We start from the raw sequence: 21,112 nt of genomic DNA, 5'->3' as shown, positions 1-21,112 counted from the left end.
CCAGAATTTTACACTTCAATATGACGTGAATAACTAAATCAACCTGGCAAAATGTTGTATATGTGCGTTGTGTATTACAGACACGTTGTCATATTAAGTGAACAGCTTATTGGTCTGTTCCACCTGTTTGTGATAAATAGGGGAAATAATAAATGAAATGCTAAAGAAAGAAAACATCTGAAGTGTTAGTATAAATGCTGGACTGAATATTGTAATAACAACTGGTGCATTCAATATGAAAAATGTCTCCTAGTGGACACAAGACTGATGGTGCTAGACTGAAATCAGTCTCCATTCAAATGATGTGAAAACGGCACACATATATATACCAGTTCATATATTACCATTGTCGTTATATTTAGTGTTAAAGCCACTTTCAAGCTTTTCCTCTGGCAACACTTTCACTGTCCGCTTGTTATTCATGTGCTGGACTGGTCCAGTGTGCGTCACCATGCTTATCAGCTCCCTACCCTCCAAGGCTCAAACAGAGTTACACCTTTACTGCAATGGCCTCATTTCCTTTACTGTTTCAGCTTTAGTTTAATAGCATAGTCTTAATAACACATTTATTGACTGCAAGACGAGAATGTTTGAAAATGAACATCCCGGCAGGTGGGCGGTGTTTTATTCATGCAGTGTCTCTCATCACCACTAGACGCAACCAAAACTTGGAGCTTTTTAAAAATATTCATAATTCATGAAGCGGCGATGCTGCATAAATAAACCCAATTTTCCCAGAAAAAAAAAGAAAGAATGTGTGTTCTTGGAAGCATGCTTTCTACTTGAAGTTGTTGTTGCCTCGGTTGACCCTCAGTGAACTAAAACTTGTTTGCACAGCCCACCCTGATGCTGTGAGCAACCAGAGCACATGAATGTATCATGTGCACTCTAAATAGTTTTCTGATGCAGCCACTCCATTATTTATTTCATCAGGCCGAGCTCAGATATGATATGGTGCAACACCCACGATGCAAAGTGAAATTTAGCAGCCCTTTTCACGCGGGTTCCTGTGCCTCCACCACCCCTGGGAGGGTCTCATGAGGGGCCTTTCAGGATGGAGATGTTGTGTTGAGGGACTAGGAGGCAGAGTTAAAGGGGCCTCTGTTCTGCGCAGAGGAAATGGGCGTTCACCCTGGAAAAAGAGGTGTGGTAAACGAGGGGACCACCAAGAGGGGCACGAAGTTGAACACCAGTGAAGCTGCTACTGAGATCTGCTTCTGATTCACCAGCAACATTTGAAGTAAGTACACATTTACTTAGCTCATTATATAAAAGTGTGAATTATTAGACAAGTTATTAGACAAAAATAGGTTTAATGATGTCCCATCATGTTGTTTCTAAAAAAAAAGACAAATACAGCATGAATGTTCATTGCTGTTCCAGCATTAATCAAGGCTGACTGTATAATATTTCCACTTTCTGTTCCTTTAAAAAAGAAATCAATAAAAGACTTACAGTGTTTTGAAACTTTGATGTTGATGTGATAGATGGATTCTGGGATAATGACATAATTTGACGGTAATCGTGACTCCACCCTCCAAGACTCCTGATAAACATCGACAGGGTACAGGCACATTTATCCTCGTGTTTCCCTCATTTTTATTTCTGACTGAACATCCCCTCCAGCTCCACCCAAAAATCGCCACCTTTTCCTTGGATTAAGGTGGATTTGGCCATGAACTGTGTGCAGTTTTCTTTTCCGTCTCCGATGTGAAACATCTCTTCAGATGGTCAGAGGGTTTAACCGGGTCAATATTTAGCAGGGTTGTCGTGTCATGGTCAACACATTCCGGCCTAAAGAAGGTGGAAGAAAAAAGGGGTGTTTCTCTACCTCCAGCACAGAGAACACTGTGTTCTGTCATTCACATTTCCAGTGTTGTGTTTTGTGACAAAACAGAAACACCGTATACAAACAAATGGACCTTTTTTCTGAGAATATTTATGTTTTTGTTTCTCTTTTTTTGCAGAAAATTGGAAATGGCCTACCTGCTCATTTTTGTGATCCTGCTGCATCTGCTTACCCTGGCGATGTTGTTCATAGCCACCATGGAGAAGGTAGTGATGGGGGGGTTGACAGGCCATGTCCGTGTGGAGACGGAGCGTGTCAGCTGTCCTGTGCTTTGTGTCTCATTTCTCTTTCCAGTCCTGGTGGGAGTGGGGCGGACTGGAGAACTCGGACCTGTGGTACAACTGCCGGTTTGACAACGCCACAGGAATTTGGTTGTGTGCGTCCTCCAAAGAAACTGGTAAAGAAAGAAGAACTCCATAAAATGCAGCGGGTGGCACCTGAAATCAGGGGATTTCTTTTCTGTAGAGTGGCTTCAGGCGGTGCAGGTGCTGATGGTCCTCTCAGTGGTCTTCTCCTCGGTCTCCTTTTTGGTGTTCCTGGGCCAGCTCTTCACCATGTCCAAGGGAGGACTCTTCTACTTCACTGGACTGTGTCAAGTCTTCGCAGGTATCAGCTGAGTTTAACAATGTGCCGCTAAACCCTGTGAAAAAAAGAAAGCATCTCAAAATAAGTTGCTGTTTTCAGTCTGAATTGCTGAGGAACAGCAAAACTGAGGAGTTCACAATGTTAGTAGAGAACATTTTGATGCAACACTGTGACATTTTTTCATTAAAAGTGGCAAAACTAAATACTAGACTTTCCTACACCTGGTTACAGTTTAGCCTCCATTACAACCGTCAAATTGGTGCAAATTCTCTAACCTGGAAACGATCTCTTTTCCTTTAAAGGCTTGACTGTGTTTTCTGCGTCTCTCATCTACACGCTGCACCATAAAGAAATCCTCCAGGACTCCAGAGAACTGTTATCAGGACGCTTTGGTTACTGCTTCATCCTGGCCTGGGTGTGCGTCCCCTTGCTGCTTTGCAGCGGGGTCATCTACATCCATTTGCGTAAAAAAGAATGACCGAAAAATAGAAAAACAGTGCCAGTAACGGCATTTGATCATGATCAAAACCACCAAATTTTATGTTGCTGTTCACTGCTGCAAAGAATACAAAAAATAAATTCTGAGCTCTGTAGGAAAGTGTTGGATTGCATTTTAGACTGTATATGTAATTACATTTTGTTCATCAGTGATGTAGGACATTAGAATAAACTGTTTTATATTGATACTGTTGAGTAGAATCTGTACAGTCAAATTATTGATCTGAAATCCATACAAAGAAATAAAATCTGTGTAATTGTTCAAGTTTCAATGCCTGAGGATTCAGAGTTTAGAAACATTCCTGAAAATATACTCTTAGAAATAAAATACAGAGATAATGTCTGTAATAATGCCCTAATCAATAGGGTTTGTTCCCTTAGGAGTAAACTATTTACAGTAAATATTGATGTGGACTGACCTGCATGGGCATTAGAATGTTGTTACATCAGGTTTCTGCAGACTCGATCCTCAAACACAAACTTGAAATTATTATTTTTAAAACATTTCTTACCAGCTATATCATTAATCACTTCTAATGACAAGTTTCCAAACATGCTCTAAACTAGATGTTGCCACATACACTCGTCAAACCAGTATCATGCATTGAAAAATATATGGTTGGATTGATGGTCTGAAAGAAAGATTTGTTAAAACTTTACAAAAGGACCTTAAATTGTTGTCTGTATTTCATCGTTTTGTGAAGTTTGAATGAAAAATTCTAAAACATTCTACCAATTTGCAGCAAAAATGCTACTTTTCCTTATGTCACTGACATTATCATCATTACTGATGTGATAAAAGAATATTTACAAAATGAATGTTATAAAAGAAACCATTGTCTTTTTATTCTGTTTACTTCGCATTGATCTCCAGCTCAATAGTGTGTATACTGCCCCCAGCTGGACAGCCAAGGAAACGCTTCTCAGCTCACCTCTTGCGATGAGCATTTTCAAGGCTACCGCAGAGATAAATGTTATGTCGAAAGGAACCGGAGGGGTATAAACAGCACATAAATATCAAATGCTTGATATCAAGTAATATCAAGCACGCAGGGAAACGTATGTTTGAAAATTTTAGAATTTCATAGTGTATGGTTGCAAGTGTGTGGCCTCCAATAGCATAACTGATGTTAACAACCACCATGTACCTCAGGGGGAGCTGCTATTTGAACTGTATGTTAATTATTGTTTTTATATGATAAATCAAATGTTGGACATCTGGCTGGACAGTAGGTGGCAGTGTTTGATATCATTTCAGAGCAGAAATCAAAAAGAAGCCATGCGGCTTTGGGTGGATGAGTGTGACATACCAGCTGGAAATGAAATTGCTTTATTATTATCACACTGGTGTTACTGTTCTATAATATTGGTGGTGCCTAAATCACACACTTTTGTGTGCCAAATGTCCCCAGTTTGAGTGAAGCCAAGCATGTGGCATCATCCACCCCTGCAGGGATTTGTGTAAAGGGATGAGTCTGTGCAAAGCCTCTCTCAGAGGGGGCTTACATCCACTTACGGAGCTCGACTCTCTCCGTTCAGCAGGAAGCCCGCGCCAAGGACTGAATATTCTGCACCTCACACCCAAAACAAAGGAGTTTTTATCCCAACACAGACTAAATAAATGTCCCAGCTCAGATGGATTCAGAGTATTTTGTCTCTGGTTGTTTGGATTTGGCCTGAGGTCACATTACTGATGTGATATTAAGCTTTTGACAGTGTAGTTTCCTTAAGTTTGTCTCAACAGTTGACTGTGAGGCCGATCTAAATAAAACATGAAATTCGTTGAAAATTCAGAGGACAGGAGACAGGACGGTCTCACTGAAAAAAGACAGAGACAATGTTCTGTCTCCAAGAAACTGGGAGCGGAGAGGAATCCATATGTAGCACTGGCCATATTAAAATATATATAAACCCAGACTAGTTTGAGGAGTCAGTTCAGCCCTCTGGGTGTTTTAATGGGGAAAAGAAGAGCATGTTGACCATGTTGAATTATGTAATCATTATAATAAAGTATATTGAGAAATATAGTGATTTAATTAGATGTTTGTAGGCATTTTTCAAGCCATATTTAAAAGAAGTTGAATGATGCAACATAGTAAGTTTAAAGTGCCATTTATCATTAAAGAGAAGGTAGCTAGCGTTGCTAATCGCTAATGCTTTGAGGCATGCTAATTAGCCCACTCCTGTAATCACGTGGATGCTCTGCTATTATGTTGATGACTGTGAGACTGTAATATTGTTAACATGTATACATGTTACACACACACACACACACACACACACACACACACACACACACACACACACACACACACACACACAGAGGCCAGGTCCCCCTCACCATTCAGTCCCACCTGCTCTGAAAGAAGCTGAGGCACCTGAGTCAGCTGTGATTTTATAGAAATTATATAATTGTTGTCATGTAAACTGCTTTCTTAACTGGAGGCTGCTGATATTAGCTCATCGATCGGTTGTAAGTTTCTCAGCTGGCTAAGATCTTTCTGTAAATCTGGGGATTTTGGATAAAAGCCCTGAAGGAGATCCATCAAATGGTGAACTGGCTCATTTCTTGATTTTATCTCGCAAAAATAAATGTATGACTCTTGAATGTGGGATTTACAGCTTGATTTAAAGCACCTTTCTCGCTATGGGCGAGCTAACTGAGTTTTCCGATCGATGGCAGAGAGACAGGGAAACTGGAGCTTCTGCCTGGAGGTTCAGCAGGTGTTTGGGAGGTTCTGCCTGCCACGTTACCCCAGCTGGTCAAGACCTGCTTGCGGGACGTCCTTGACCTTGCTGGAACCCCCCTGGCAGCGACTATCAAAGATGCTGCCCGAATCAAAGAACGCCATGGGCGATCCACTGACCCCGCCCACTCAACAGGAGATGGAACCGATGGTGCTACCTCAGAAGAAATAAGGTCAATGGGGCTATATTTAGCCGAGATGCCTTGCCGTGTGGTCCATAAGCTAAAGCCCAGATTTGTGCAGCCAAGGTTAGGACTGACTGGAGATGGATGCTGACACATCTCAGGCTGCGCGGCATCCGTGCCGCCGCCCTCCGTATCGCAGCTGTTGGCCTACATATGATGCTAAGCCTGTTGTACAGCAATGCTGCTACTCGGAAAAACTGGAACACTGGGTGGGGAAAAAAAGTGGATGAATCCAGCCACGAAACATCCAGAAAATACAGGTCACCTGGTCTCACTGTCAAATGACATCAGGTCAGAGAGGATGGGATGTGATGAAACAGGTTGGAATCCACGAGCCTGCGAGGAGGAGGGGAGGGGGGGGGGGGGGAGAGGTGGGCTGACCGTGCTAACCCTAAGCCTCAGGTTGACACAGTGGCACATTTCCCTCTTAACCCCTTCAGCGGACCGTCTCAAAGTAGGATTACGGCTAATTGGCAAAGCCGTAAATTTGAGGTTGTGTTAGTTGTTGGCACGTCTGTCTCAGCCCTTCCGCTCTCTGCAACGCCGGCGTGGCAGTGATGCTGCGGTGACCGATCCAGGCTCACACAGGAAGTTCCGGAACAGACGTAAAGCCCGTCTCTACATGAAGAGATTTGGTGGCTTAAGCGCAGGTGGCCTCGCTCTCATCAACAGGCTAAACCCACGGCGACACGGATGTCATTGCGTTGGCTGTATAACCACGAAAGTAGACCCATAAAACATAACAGCGCCGCCAGAAAATCCCCCTCACCTTGGACCATCGTCGACCTCTGACCCCTGCTCACCCCGTTCTGCCTGCGCTGTGTTTGTCCTTTCTGGGCTGCCGTAGAAACATGACAGACCAAGCATCCACGGAGAGACCAGTGTCATTACTTATATCAATGCCGTGGAGAAATTAAGCCGCTGACAGGGCAGGAACTCATGTTCCCATCACCAACCGCAGCTGCACGTCGACCGTAAGTGACTCTAGAGGTAAATCCAGCGTGTCCGGTAAGATGGGACACGGTTGTTTGGTTCCCCTTGTGTGTTCACTGATAGTTTTGATGCGTCCCAGGTGCGGCTGCTGTGTTAACCGCAAACATTTTGCCTAACTGTGACCTGTCTGACCCCGTCCAGGGCCTGTACCTGTGAACTTCCTGTACACGCGGACTCGGACAGATCCGAACGCAGTTTTACAACCCGTGATGCTCTGTTTTATACTCTTGCTCACCTATTTGAAAGGAACAAAAGAAGACACAGTTTCCTCAGTCCGGAATCATGACTCAGCTTTATTTTCATCTAGAAAAAAAACAAACAAAAAAAAAAAACAGGATTATTTACACCGTTTTGCACATTTGTGAATCATCAGTTTGGGATCAAGTCTGTAGGATCACGGGACAAAATGACAGTGAGGGAAGTTTCTCCGAACCTTCCGATGCTCGTGGATGATATCGTCGATGGTTTGTGCATCCGCACGACGCGACGATGTTGCGTCTCGTAAACCTTTCCGCAAACATCCGGTTGGGGGTTAAAACACTGACGGGAAATGAACCTGCTCATTTCAGTGAACTATGGCCTATTATATACAATCCTGAAACATTGTGTCCCCATTTCATCAACAGCCATTCGGAAAAGTCAATTCAGCTTAATGTTATTAGTAATGATTTGTACAACTCAATAATTATTTTTTTTGGCATTCAGATTTTTTTGTGTGTGTGTGTGTGTGTTGACAGGCAGTGTTAACTGGAAAGCTCAAACTTTCCATCTATTCCCTTTGAAATATACATTAGCAGCTGTTTGGAATAGAACCGTATGTTCTGGTTTGTGGACAGTAACGTCCACAGGTCCAGTCTGATGCAAACCACCATTCTGGTGTCATCAGCGGGTGCCCATTTCCTCCAGTAGCCTGAACCTGATTTCTCCCTACAGAGAGGTCACTCTAAGAGCTGTTAGCGCAGCTAAAACCCTCCCTGCCTCCTCTCTAGTGTTGGTATGGACAAAAGAAAACTGGACCTCGGATTTACAGGGATGGACATAAAAGATGACACTGTTACCAATATCTGGAAAATAAAGGGGAAGAGGAGATTGGGGGGTGTGTTGAGTGTGGGTGTCGGCAGACTGGGCCTCAGCATCGCTACAGCTTCTCTGATACGAGCACTGTTACTGTTGGAGTGGAGTCACTGTGATCACCTGACAGCAGATTTCACAGAATTGTATTTCGTCGTGGTGCTCGATTCTCAAGCGGGCCCACGATGAATCAAGTGTCACAGTGATTTCACCTTGTTTGGTTAGTGCACACAGACCCCCCCCCCCCCCCCATATATCAGAAGCAAAACAAGGAACAGTATAAAACAAATGTGCTGTAGCCACATTTTCTTCCATTTTTTCCAGTCTCACTCAGTCAATAGCTTGATCCCATTGGCGAGGAGGGTGTTGAAGGCTGGATCTGGGAGTTTGGCCAGACTGGGGGCTGTGGACCGGCAGGGCGAGGACTGCGGGGGTTCGGCCAGCTCCGGGTCGCTTTGAAGCACAGACGCCCAAGGAGCGTCGTCGTGCTGTCGGTAGCAGATGCCACGCACGTGGATGCTGAGGATGTTTGACACCTGTATGCTGGGTCCCCTGCTCGCCATACCCGAACCACCTGGAAACGGAACCCACGGGGGGACTGAGGAGCATGGACAGGGCCCAGTCTGCCACGATGCCCGGGCCTGGTCGAAGGCCCGCTGGCCTCGCAGGCAGAGGAGCCGTCACCGAGCTGCGGGAGGTCGGTGGCAAGTGTTTTCTGTTTCATTGTCATTTGTGTGCCTGCCTGTGTGGTGTTGTTTCACGTCTCTAGCTGAGATGGATATGTGCCTGTGTCTTTGGGGGGGTCGGGAGGTGAGATCCAGGCTGCTTCCCTGAGTTGTGTTAAACAGAAAAGGGCTACAGGACAGTTGTGCTTCAGACCGGAGCGGCGAACCACGGCGCCGTCTACCCCTACGCTCATCCCAGCATAAATCAGGACTAAAAAAATAAGTCACCGGCCACTGCTGACGTCAGTGGAGGAGAATGCAGCGTTCTGGTTTAAGATGTTGCAAAAATATATCTTCTGTGTTGTATTTGGAACTAATGCCAACATTTTTTTCCGAGGAAAACTCATTTTCATTGAAAAAAAAAAAAAAAGACTCAAAGGGGCAATAAGCCAAATTCATAATTTTTAGATAGAAGGAATTTAAAAATCACTATGCGAAGATCTAAAGGTGCAATTTCCTAGCGTGATGTCCCAAACCTTCTGCAGCTATGTTTTCAGGAACGTGCTTGTGAATCGCCTCTTCCCTCCTCTTGGAGCTCCTGACCCTCCCTCGCCATAGAGGGCTTCAGCCATTTGGCGTATTTTCGAGGCGTAATGGCGGACAGCGGTACGAAATGTTCACCTGAGCTGGACCAGGAGCTAACATTGCCTCCAAAGACACAGGAGTCGTTGGAGAAGCTGAGGGAGCAGCGTCAGAGGGAGGCGTGGCTCACGACACACTTTTATTGGTCTGCAGACGGTGCACAACAGCAAACCGAGCGGTGAGAAAATTCACTTATTGCCCCTTTAAGTTAAACTCAACAAAGCAAATGACTACGAAGTGAAATCTATTTAAAGTCAGATATGTTAGTACCATATTTCAAATATTGCAGATCTGTACAAACACGCTTTTCCCACAGTAGCTTCTATAAATGTTAAAAGCTTCGTAGCCTTCGGTCCAGTTTTGTCAACTAATTCACAACCTATATATTTACAAAAAGGAGTAGAACTATAAACAACCGTAAAACTATTTAGACATAAAGAGAGTGAACGCCTGGGGAAAAAAACAGGGTCCAGTTGAAAAACAGGCGGATCCTGGCTGATATGTCTGTTTGATTATCAGTTAACCCAGTCAAAGGTCACCGTTTTGAGGTATAATTTGTTCTTATTCTGTCTCATTTTTTTTTCTAAAGATGCATTCAGAGAGAGAAAAAGGTCGTCAGTTTATTAAAGTGCTGCAGAACTAATTGAATACATAAAAAAAACAGCAGACTGTTACTGCTGATAAGGCTCATCAAGCAATCTATCCAGGATTTAATGAGAAGTACAATTCATTTCATCATATCTTATGGGGTGTTGATATGTGGATAGAAGGAGGTTTGGGTTCTGATTTCAAGGGATGCTTGAACACAAAGAGGTGCCCAGCTTAAGCCGCTTCAGGAGCATGTTTCAGGTTTTACGGCAGCTCGCATTAGTTGTGCCGGCGGTTGACCTGTTTGACCTCCGTTGCTGGAACTGTCGGAGCTCATTTACAATTCCCTCCCCTGGGTGAATAAAGTTTTCAGATTGTGATCACCTGCACCGTTCGAGAAAGCGGTCCCAGCTGAAGCGTGTGGGTGGCTGGGACTGAGAGTGAGACGTGCAGCTTGAGGAGGGTCAGGGGAGCAGCCTCAGATCTGTCTACTCTGTTTGGGTTGCGGGAGATAATGCGTCTCTGGGTGTGGTGCGACTGGACTTCATCAGTCCCCTCGTACTAAATTAAACACTGTGTGAGTGATGGTGTGTGTGTGTGTGTGTGTGTTGGTGTGTGTGTGCTTTTTCAGAATACATGAAGCAGCTGCAGTCTCACTCAGTCAATAGCTTGATCTCATTGGCGAGGAGGTCGTTGAAGTTGTAGGCCGGATCTGGGAGTTTGGCCAGACTGGGGGCTGTGGACTTGCAGGGCGAGGACTGCGGGGGTTCGGCCAGCTCCGGGTCGCTTTCGCTGGAAACGGAGCCCACGCTCATGTTGCACACGGCCTCCGGTAGGGAGCCGCCGCCAGTGGGTACGGGGCACACCTCCGGCTCGCTGCTGGTCTCGCTGGTGCTCGACACGACCGACAGCAGGGACATCTTCCGGGTGAGGCGGCTGGGGAGCATGGACAGGGCGTAGTCTGCCACGATGCCCGCCACGTCGATGCCGCAGGCCTGGTCGAAGGCGATGAAGCCAACGTTGGCGTTGGCTTCGCAGACGACAAAGGAGCCGTCGTTAAGCTGCAGGAGGTCGATGCCACACACGTCCATGCCGAGGATGTTGGACACCTGTATGGCCAACTGCTTCCCCTGCTCGCTCAGAGGACACATCATCCCCACGCCACCTAGACATGCAGACAGTGATTAGTAACAAACAGATGACTGACCACGACCTGCCACGACAGAGGCAGAGCTAGCATCGGTGTCCCCGTCAGCTGTTGACCGCTGTCCTAAATATGCCAGCGTGAGTTACAATTCCAGCGGGACGGCAACTTCTCGTCCATGACGCTGAAAATCAGGCTTATCAGCTGAAACTCTTCTTCAGGGCCCACGCAGCACAAGCGTGCTGGTTTGGTCCAGTGGCTTCAAATCCCAAACGCTTCCCAAGCAGTTCATTTTTCAAAACAGTTGATTTGATAGATACATTGTGACAAAAATTCATTGTGACAGTGTGGATATGAGTGACGTGAGAGTTCCAGCAACTGTATTTATATCAGCACAGACCTCATTTGTATGTATTTATATTAAATAAACAGCACTGTAACTAAACTGTTAATATCAAGGTGTTTTGCCTACCGAGTGAGCAGTTGCTCTGCATGCGACCGTCGGTGGAGCAGCGGAGCATCGAGCCGATGACACGTCCGCCCACGAGCACCACCCGCACGTCCCGACCGTGGGACTCCTTGATGTACTCCTGGAAGATGTAGGGAGCATCGTGGCGGATCAGGTGGCACAGATCTGTCAGGTGGTGTTTGTCCCGTGCCAGGAACACGGCCTTGCCTGCGTGGAGAGAGTGGCGCGGCAGAAATGTTGAGATTAAACATTGTTAATCCAGATGATCTGGATTTTAAAAATCAGTTTATAGACTAAATGAATTGGTTCTGGGAGCTTTTCTGACAAGTGGCTGTCTCTGCTGACTGAGGGAGTCCTGCGTCAGCCCTTGTAGCTCATCTGAGACGCTTCCCTTGGCACCCACAGGTGCCTCGCACAGAGGAAAGAACGTCTGTGTTAATTAGCACCTTTTAGCTCATATACTCATTGATGTGTCAGTATGTATTTATGTCATATTCTTATTTTTACAAAGGCAGATCAGCAGCTGTGACTGCAGAACCTTTTGATACCAAATATCGTTGCCGTTTATGTACAAGAAAGACTGGACTTCAGTCAATTTCAATGCTATAAATCAAACTCTATTAACCGTCTCAATTGAGTTTCCAGAGCCCCATTTCCTTAACAATAGACTTTTGTGGCATTCCCTGTCATTTAAGGTCCATTGCTATGCCCTAAAAACAATGACAGAGCTGCTCTGAACAACTGTGAACAGGAAAAGGTTTATTAGGTCAGGAGACACTGGGTTAATCTTACGGGAACACCACGTTACAAGGCTCCCACACAAATATACTGTGAAGGGTCAGTCTGTAAATGCTACAAGCTAGCTCTGACCAGCATGGATGATGTGAAGACAAAGACGTGTCCCGCTTTGTAGGACTACAGTCCTAATCATTAACACTCTACCAATGAATTTCAAGCTGCTGTCAGGGGCCGGTTGTGTGGATTTTAAAGGTCAACAGTCCTCTCACCTCTGTGCCCCCGAGCATTTTTAACCACCACAGGATAACCCAGCGGCTCCGCCTCGTTGATCATCTTCCGGAAGTTATCGTGTCCTCCTGGAAACCACCGATGCCGCCGGATGAGGAGGAAAGACAAGTCATGAAAAATGTGCTTTTGTCTCACAGCACGTTTCACACAAGGAGGCTAGCTGGGCGGAGAGTGGGGGGAAGGTGTGTAGCTTGTTGCTATGGCAATGTTGCGAGAGAGTGATGTCCTGAGCTTCTGCTTCTGCTGCTGCTTGAGCAGATATGTCAGGAAGGATCTTAAGCCAGGGCTACCCTAGTTAGCGCTTAGATGCCAAATGATAGCCTTACGGGTAGATTTGCTGCCAACCTTATGATGAGTGTATTATATTTATGCTTCATTTTATTGTCATGTGCATGGTAAATGTGTGTATGTCTGATGTCGTGTCGGCTTTTTACTGTAATGGATTTTTAGTCTTTGTGTGCTAGTCTGGTTTTATGCAACATTCAGGCAAGAAGCACAGATGTGAACTAAACCTGTCACAGTTTTTTTCCAGCAGGGGTGCCCTGGAAACAGTGTAGGGGAGGGGCCGGATGGGAGACGGAGGCCCGCTCATGTGCTCAGCAACTGAGCAGGCAGGAGGGAGGCAGTGGCATCTTTAATTTTGAAAAATCAGGAGAAGGGCACGGCGCGGGGGCATTTGAGCTGGGTGGGTGGGGGTGTGTCCCGGAGTGTTACATAAGCCCTCCAGCCACTTTGCATGCATGGCCTGTGCAGAAAGCCGACTGGAATGTAGGCCAAACACCCCCCCCCCACCTCTCTCTTTCTTTATCTGTCTCTATCCCTTTTTGTCACAAACATTACAGCACGGCGGAGGTTCGGAAAACAGAGAGAATGTGTGACATTGGTTTTAAGCCTTTGTTTTGGCTCATTAAATCACACAAAAAAGATTAAAACCAGCAGTGGGGCGTGTGTGGCACGTTGTGAGGGTTGCATTCCATCAGCCTTTATCAGCAAGATCTTCATATCCATGTTTGTAAATAGGGCAAAAATATAATTGTGGAAAAGAAAAAGGACACAAGGAAGCTCTGTAGAAGACAACCTCACATCCGGCTGATTGAGGCTGGTGGGACATGTGATGCAGGTGTACATGCAATTGATGTCAACCTTAATGCCGTCTCAGCATTTATCAACCCATGCGAGGAGGAGGCAAAGCCTTACTGTGCATATTAAATATTGAACCGTACCGTAGGAAAAGGTGTCAGGGAGAGGAACCCCGTGACCGGCTAGCTCCTGAAACGTCCAGAACTTGTTGACACAGTTGAGTATGGCCTGGGGCCGGTTTATCAGCCGACAGCCCATCTTCTCTAGGTGCCTCAGAACAGTGATGTCACTGTCTGACTGCACCCAGGGCGTGGGCACCCGCACCACCACCACCTGAGGATAAGATGTCACCAGCTCCTGCTCCACTCGCAGACCTGTGGGGAAATGAGAGATTAGTGGATGTGAGATAAGATCATTTTAGATAGTGAAGTACAGACGGATGACAGTTTTCCCTTCTTGTCTAAAACCTAACACAGGGAATGTAGTGTTAATGTGAAGTAGAGGTTTATAAGGTTGCAATAGGGTCTATCTGCTCCGGACTCTAGAAGGTCACGAGAGGTCAAACCTGGCCATTGTGATTCAAACCGCTCACATGGTCGGGGCCTAACAACTCTGGTTACCACCTTACATAGACAATCCAGCCTGTGACTCCAGCAGTTCCCCAGCGCTCCCCTCCCACTCTTCCTCAAAGACAAGACTATTTGTGCTCATCCACCAAAGTGTCGGCCGTGTGACACGCGGCGATATTTTTTAAGATGACGCGCCCGGTAATTTGAGAGGTAATATTGATTCTCGTCCACGTGTGCGCTAATGAAGTGCAACACGCTGAAAGGGGAGTGTTTTTCAGCACAGCCTAGCATGTGCGCGCCAGACGCAGTGATTCAACAGCTCTTCGGGAACAACAGACGGCGTAGGAACAAAATAAGCCCGTGTGTGCTTGGGCATAAGAGAGGAGGTGCGTTTGTCAGCAGCACATCGCTGTTAGGCTGTGACCTGAATCGCAGCCATCTTAGAATCTGCGGGATCAGAGCGGTGACAGACCGGCCGGCTGAGATCACGGCGGGTCACGAGATCCTTGACCGCTGCAGCGCTTAAATGACGTCCCTCCTTTATTGTTTGCCTGTTTAACATCTCCGAAAGCAACAAGACACGCCATCTCTCCCCGTCTCCTTTCAACACTGCCACACTACTCTTGATTGTGCAATGCCGTTACACTCGGAAACACGAGGGACGTGGTCCCACACCGCCGCCGCCTCCCTTCACAGAGTCCATTTGCATGTCTAAAGAAACTGGACAGAGACCAATAAGGCGGTTCAAATAATCCATTTTATTCATCAGGGTGTGTGCGGGGCAAAGCTCATAAATAACTGTTTTCTTTCCTCTTGAAATACTGTAATGCTTTTGTGCTTCAGCCATGTATCTGCCTGACAAAGCTAACACACATAACAGGCATTCTACGCATGCCGTTACTACATCAGAAAGCGGGCAGTGCCAACAAAGGCCAGTGTTTGGCTGCTGCTTTCTCGGGCTGTGTCTAAATTAGCCTGATAGGGCTCTCCCAGTTGGGGATGGTTGGTTTGCACAAATAATCATGGGACATACGGAATCTTTGAAATTAAATGTCATTTTTTCATAGGCATAGATGCCAGGCAACCCCTGTCACTAGCATCTAGCATACAGGTTTGAAATCTACTAATTAATTTAACAAGTCAAGCTAAACTAATGAATATCGCCACATTTCCAGCATGTCCAGACACACAAGTGTTGCATTTGTGGTCTCCCAGCTAAACACAAGGACGGATCTCATGGTAGCTCATCACTTCATATCCAGGGCCTGTTTACATGCCTCGAGGCACATCTCATGGGGAGCGAAATGCCTCTGTCGGACTGAATGCTGGATTTGGCTGTATTATGCGAGGGGCCATCATTGGTCACCAAATTACCGCATGGATGTAGCCGCCTCTCCTGCTGGGACACACTGAACCCATTAACTTCAAACTTGAAAAAAAGGGCCTCCAACTGAAAAACTCATAACTCATAAGCCTTTGAAACGGGCGAGCTGTGCGGGTCTTATCTGTTTTATGGTTTTGTAGGTTTCCCATAACAGCTACTGTGGCAAATAAAGTTTGGGGGTCAATATCGGCTCTGACACCAGAGGAAAGTTCAACTTTTAAATGGGGCTGGTCTTACACAGCTTTATTTGACGAGGTCTTGTTGACAACATTACAGATCTAATGACAAAATAAATCCTGCACAATTATTTCTAGAGCTTTTCAGATGTTATCGGATTGTCCTCACCTGCACGTCATATTGCGTTTAAGTATTTATCCACAGGAGCCATTCCTGCTGCGTTAATCAATATTGTCATTATCATTTACTCAAGTGTTCTGAAGGCAGAATGGTAAATACACCCTATAGCTATGTGAGTCAAAGGCAAGCACACTCAATACACTGACAGTGGTTAAAAATTACTGACCGACTAAGTTGCTATTGATTATTACTTGTCTCGGTTGGTGTTTGAGTAAGCTAAGTCTCTAAGCTTACACATTATCCAGGGTTTCCGTTATCCGCTAATAACTTTGATTTATAAAATCTGCCCCAGTCATTTATTTTTTAACCCCTTCAGTAAAAATATTACCTCTAGCTGGGCGTTATACCAGTTTCGTGACTTATACTGATTTTTGAAGGGGGAAAACAACAAACAAGGCCGAACAACAAACGGAAACCCATAAATAAAATTGTCACATTTGTAGTACCACCATAATAACAGGAGTAGATATTTCCAATCCTACGATGGCGATGCTTTCCGACCCACCTCCACTGGACCCTGATTGGCTTGGTGCTCTACTAAAGAGTGTGCTTATTCACCCATATATTTCATTTACATATAGAAAAGCTGTAGCTGTAAACTTTGCCTAACATTTATTTAGATAATCAGCACAAAGAACACTACACAGAACAATGTAAGAGGGTGTACAAACCTTCTCATACAGCCCCCAAGGACAAAGAACATGAGAGTTGAAATCATGGTTTTACATGTCAGTGGAAGTACTGAAGTGAAACTACAACCTTGGGTTTTTGCCAACATGCAAAAAAAAAAGCCTCGCTTATGGGCGAGGCTGAAGTGAAGAGATACCCAGCACCTCTTCGACGGCTCTCCCTCAACCAACACTACACTCACGCACGAGCAAAAAAAACACAACGGGAAAAGAAGATCAAACACACGTTGACATTCACGAACTGGTGGCGAGCGACTCTGACATGGCGACGCCGAGGGGTCATGACCACGGTGGTCCAGACCAGTTTGAGCCACTGGTGCTGCGGCTGGCGCCGAGGAAATCGCCAAGTGTGGCGCGCATTGGTGGTTCGTGACGAACAATGCTCCCAAAACGTCTCCCGCCTCCATATCAGCCAATAGAAAGAATAGCCGGGGTTCGACCGGGCAGCCACGCTAACATTTTAAAATAGGAAATGTGCCAAATTGAAATGCTTCAACTAAAATGTCAAGAGTTGGACAGACGACAATTGTGTGTGTTTCATGAAAAAAGGTGCTCTTGAGGTGCAGCTACACTTGAAATTGTCACACTGTTGCGTGACCATTACCATGGTGGTAACCATTACCATGGTGGTAACCATTACCATTGTGGGAGCCATTACCATGGTGGGAGCCATTACCATGGTGGTAACCATTACCATGGTGGTAACCATTACCATTGTGGGAGCCATTACCATGGTGGGAGCCATTACCATGGTGGGAGCCATTACCATTGTGGGAGCCATTACCATTGTGGTAACCATTACCATGGTGGGAACCATTACCATGGTGGGAGCCATTACCATGGTGGGAACCATTACCATTGTGGTAACCATTACCATTGTGGGAGCCATTACCATGGTGGGAACCATTACCATGGTGGGAGCCATTACCATTGTGGAAGCCATTACCATGGTGGGAACCATTACCATGGTGGTAACCATTACCATGGTGGGAACCATTACCATGGTGATGACCATTACCATGGTGGGAACCATTACCATGGTGGTAACCACTACCATGGTGGGAGCCATTACCATGGTGGGAACCATTACCATGGTGGGAACCATTACCATGGTGGGAACCATTACCATTGTGGAAGCCATTACCATGGTGGGAACCATTACCATGGTGGGAACCATTACCATGGTGGGAACCATTACCATGGTGATGACCATTACCATGGTGGGAACCATTACCATGGTGGTAACCACTACCATGGTGGGAACCATTACCATGGTGGGAACCATTACCATGGTGGGAACCATTACCATGGTGGGAGCCATTAAGGGCCTAGGACGGCTTGTCAGAAAGCGAGGAGGCAGAGATTCGGCATCACTGTAGTAGGATTCTCATTATTGCTGGCGGTCGTGTGACATTTCAAAACAACTTGCGCAGAGACTCTTGACACTTGTTTTCGATTCAGCTGACGCACACTTCACAACAGCAACAATAGGTAAAAAGTTAAATTCTTTAACCAGCAACATGCATGTTGAGGGAGTTCACATTATTTGATCTCAAGTCGGCAGCACGCTGCGTTATTAAAATAGTATCAGCCAGTCGAGATGGGCTTTTGTTAGTTCATGTTAGAAGAGTTTGTGCAATATTCATTATACGCAGGTGAGCCGATTGACTGCCCACATTTTATTTGATATCACCTACTTTTCAACACAAAAATGCATAAATTGGCACGCCGCGATATCATTCTTGCCTCGATAACATTTATCATTTCACGATTTAAAAAAAAAAACCAAATATTTAATACGAATTTCAACCATTTTTCCAGTAAATTCAAACCTGCTGATCTCATTGTCCATTACCATTTTTTTCTAGCGAATACCCCTGACATGCTTTTCTCAGGAAATGAACAGGAGTATTTTGATAACCGTACTGAAACCAGGAATGAATGACACCATAAGCTCAAATGAGATAGAATTGAATACAGCCTATAAACCCTGATACAGTTTCTTGGCTTCCTGTGTAGGAAGCCTACAGCCTCACCAATCTGTCCACTGGTTGTTAATCTGCAACGACAAGGCTCAGAGGACATTTGCTGTGCAGACTGGGAGCCAGCGTGGATTACAGGTCATGCTAAATGACTTGCTAAGCTACAAAGGAAGATATTCCTGACCCCGACTGTAAAATATTGGGTGAATACAGCAAAAATTGTATCATTGTGTAATTTTCAGGTGTCGCCATGCTGTGCACGCGCTTGCATTTGGAATCTATGAGGTGCTCCTGTCTATCCCTTGTTCGGCCACTGTTCTGTGTGTGAAAACAGGTTAGGTGTTGACAGAGAAAGCCCACCTCTTAGCTGGTGACAAGGCCCCACTTTACACTGTTGTGATGAATTTCACGTGGGTTTTTTTTGCTGCGCGCCTCTCCCATTGCCATCAATATACCAATGCCTCCAGCACACTCCCAAAATACAATGTTGTAATGCAGAATGTTGGCATTTAGAGAGCTCTGATACAGCAAAGCACGAGATCTGATAAACGTAATTTCTTTTCAGGTCTGATGATCAAACCACCATTTTGGTGGAACAGCTGGTTATACACACGGATGCGGCTTCGCTTTTCTCATTTCACCCGAGGAGCCGATGTGATTCTTAAAGGGTGTTTATGCAAAACATCTTTGAATTCTGACTCAATGCAGCCCAATATGGCAGAACCGGGCATCAACATTTCCCTTAAGCCCAGCATGCAGGTAAAGTGCATTGTTCTTATTGACTCCCTGTCAGGTTTTTAAATATATTCCCGTAGCAGAGGTACATCATTTCATTGGATTGCCATGGCTAGATGAAATCAGGCACCATCACTTCCCTGCGTCTGGAGGCAGGAGCTTTAAAAGTGGGTTAGGCGGTCACGGCTGTGTATACACTTGACTTCCTTCCGAGCAGGAAGACCGGAGACAATGACCACCTGCGTCCAAACGCGGCTACTGCTCTCAAATCACCCAAATTACACCCCACACCTAGCCTATTTTTTTTGCCAGGCACCCTGCCGCCATTCACCGGTGGCACTTACCCAGCTGCCCCTCGCTGATGGTTAGCACGATCTGATCCATGAGGAGATAGCGGAATTCAACGTCCTCGTCGGCGCAGCGCTCCTTCAGCGCCCGGAGGATCTGAAGTTGGGGGTATTCCTCGCTGATACGCCGGTCGGTCACGAACCAAACCCGAAAACACATTTTTTTTGGGGGGGGGTGGGGGGAGGAGGACGCGTGGATTCAAAGAGAATTTAAAATGAGACGATGGAGATTACACTTTGGCGGCCGCGGGAGGGGGTGGGTGGATGCGTGGTGGCAGCAGGAGGTCCTGAGGTCGGGCGGCAGCGCAGAGATGGTCACACAATGGAGACCCTGGTGGCTAACGGTACGAGCAGGCTGAGATGTGGCTAAAAACACCACCACTGGCTGGACCTTACCGGCTAGGACGAGTAATCTCCTTTATCACCTTTGCCTTCCTTCATTTGCTGCCATGTATTCGCCCGAGGGGAGTGGGCTGGATCCAGACCGCATGCGAGCGAGCTCGAACGCGAAAATAACAATATTTACCCGAAGAAACTTGTTGTAAATGGTTGGGTCTCAACGGCGGCGGAGTTCGCGGAAAATGTCCCCCGCCGGATTAAACAAGTCTTTAAAGTCCGGCTTTTTTATTCCAAAGTTTTGAAAAGGCTGCCGCGGTGGCGATGCTTTTGCGAGAGCCCGAAATTTGTGAGAAAATCTCGCAAATGAGATGCTCTGGCTGAAATGTGCGCGCGCTTGCTTTACTCCAGTGTTCGTGGTCGGCTGAGGGTGACGCCCCAAAATAACAGCTACAGAGGGGAACCGACCAATCACAGCGCAGCTTGTGCCGCAGCTTCGAAACGGAGCGCGTGTGGCGTGGGCGTGTCGTGATGTCACCGCCAATCGAGAGCCGAGTGGGCGGTTCACCGCGAAGGCGCGGGAGGTCGCTGTGGCTGCATCCGCGCACGAGGCCGCGCACTTTCCGAACCGGTTCAGACCAGACGGTGACAGCGGGCTCCGGTGGTGAATTACGCCGAAGGGCACCGTCCACGGCCGCACCGTCAACCACTGTTGTTCGCGTCGGCGTTGGACAATTCACCTGTTCTTTTTAGACGCTAATATTGACGTGAATGTGACAAGAATAACGTCAAAAGTACACAGAGCCTCTCTAGCCATTCTCCTGTTAACTTGAGGGGAGTAAAGTCTCTTTGTCATTCATGCGGTTTAACTGAAGTTTAACTTTCTCAGATCACAGTATGCGACCGTGCGTGGCAATATCTTCGAAAGATTTTTATTTTCTGTTCTGATTCATTAGGTCTGGGCTTTTTCCGTGTGATAAACAAAACCATTATTTTAAATGCACCTTGTTTCCCAGAATGCACAGCGGGGTTATTGACGGGTCCTTAGCCCCGCCCCTTCACATTTTACAGAGAAGTCTGGGAATTTTAACATTAGTTTAAGTATGTGGTATTTAATTTTAATTTTTTTTTTTTTTTTTTTTTGCTTAGTGATATTTGTTTTCCTATTAGA

At 46.1% G+C, this 21,112-nt stretch overlaps 2 protein-coding genes across 3 annotated transcripts; one reads left to right on the top strand and one right to left on the bottom strand.

The window, feature by feature from the left end:
• Positions 1-1,114: 1,114 nt before the first annotated feature.
• Positions 1,115-3,675, top strand: LOC101073806 (epithelial membrane protein 3-like). 2 transcript variants are annotated; one of them, XM_029833096.1, is made up of 6 exons: positions 1,185-1,240; positions 1,488-1,564; positions 1,968-2,055; positions 2,144-2,246; positions 2,315-2,455; positions 2,737-2,912. In XM_029833096.1, the coding sequence occupies exons 3-6, from the start codon at positions 1,978-1,980 to the stop codon at positions 2,910-2,912; spliced, it is 498 nt and encodes a 165-aa protein (XP_029688956.1). In that variant the 5' UTR covers positions 1,185-1,240; positions 1,488-1,564; positions 1,968-1,977. The 2 variants fall into 2 exon arrangements, with proteins under 2 accessions (XP_003963182.2, XP_029688956.1); XM_003963133.3 differs by lacking the exon at positions 1,488-1,564 and having other exon boundaries at positions 1,115-1,240; positions 2,737-3,675.
• A 3,448-nt stretch (positions 3,676-7,123) lies between these two features.
• Positions 7,124-20,350, bottom strand: rimkla (ribosomal modification protein rimK-like family member A). Its single transcript, XM_003963251.3, has 5 exons — positions 19,603-20,350; positions 13,686-13,916; positions 12,444-12,530; positions 11,440-11,643; positions 7,124-10,988 (listed from the first exon to the last, which is right to left on the bottom strand). The coding sequence occupies exons 1-5, from the start codon at positions 19,763-19,765 to the stop codon at positions 10,477-10,479; spliced, it is 1,197 nt and encodes a 398-aa protein (XP_003963300.1). The 5' UTR covers positions 19,766-20,350; the 3' UTR covers positions 7,124-10,476.
• Between the last annotated feature and the right edge of the window lie 762 nt (positions 20,351-21,112).

This window comes from Takifugu rubripes, chromosome 3 (assembly GCF_901000725.2).
Source record: "Takifugu rubripes chromosome 3, fTakRub1.2, whole genome shotgun sequence".
NCBI lineage: Eukaryota > Metazoa > Chordata > Actinopteri > Tetraodontiformes > Tetraodontidae > Takifugu > Takifugu rubripes.
Note: the sequence above shows the minus strand (reverse complement) of the source record. Positions and strands in the feature narration are given on the sequence as shown.

Coding starts and splice junctions, on each gene's coding strand:
- rimkla (XM_003963251.3), bottom strand. CDS start 19,765: ATGTGTTTTCGGGTTTGGTTCGTGACCGACCGGCGTATCAGCGAGGAA. Junction 11,644..12,443: donor AAATGCTCGGGGGCACAGAG/GTGAGAGGACTG, acceptor CTCTCCACGCAG/GCAAGGCCGTGTTCCTGGCA. Junction 10,989..11,439: donor GCAGAGCAACTGCTCACTCG/GTAGGCAAAACA, acceptor CTGCATGTCTAG/GTGGCGTGGGGATGATGTGT.
- LOC101073806 (XM_003963133.3), top strand. CDS start 1,978: ATGGCCTACCTGCTCATTTTTGTGATCCTGCTGCATCTGCTTACCCTG. Junction 2,056..2,143: donor TCATAGCCACCATGGAGAAG/GTAGTGATGGGG, acceptor TTCTCTTTCCAG/TCCTGGTGGGAGTGGGGCGG. Junction 2,456..2,736: donor ACTGTGTCAAGTCTTCGCAG/GTATCAGCTGAG, acceptor TTTCCTTTAAAG/GCTTGACTGTGTTTTCTGCG.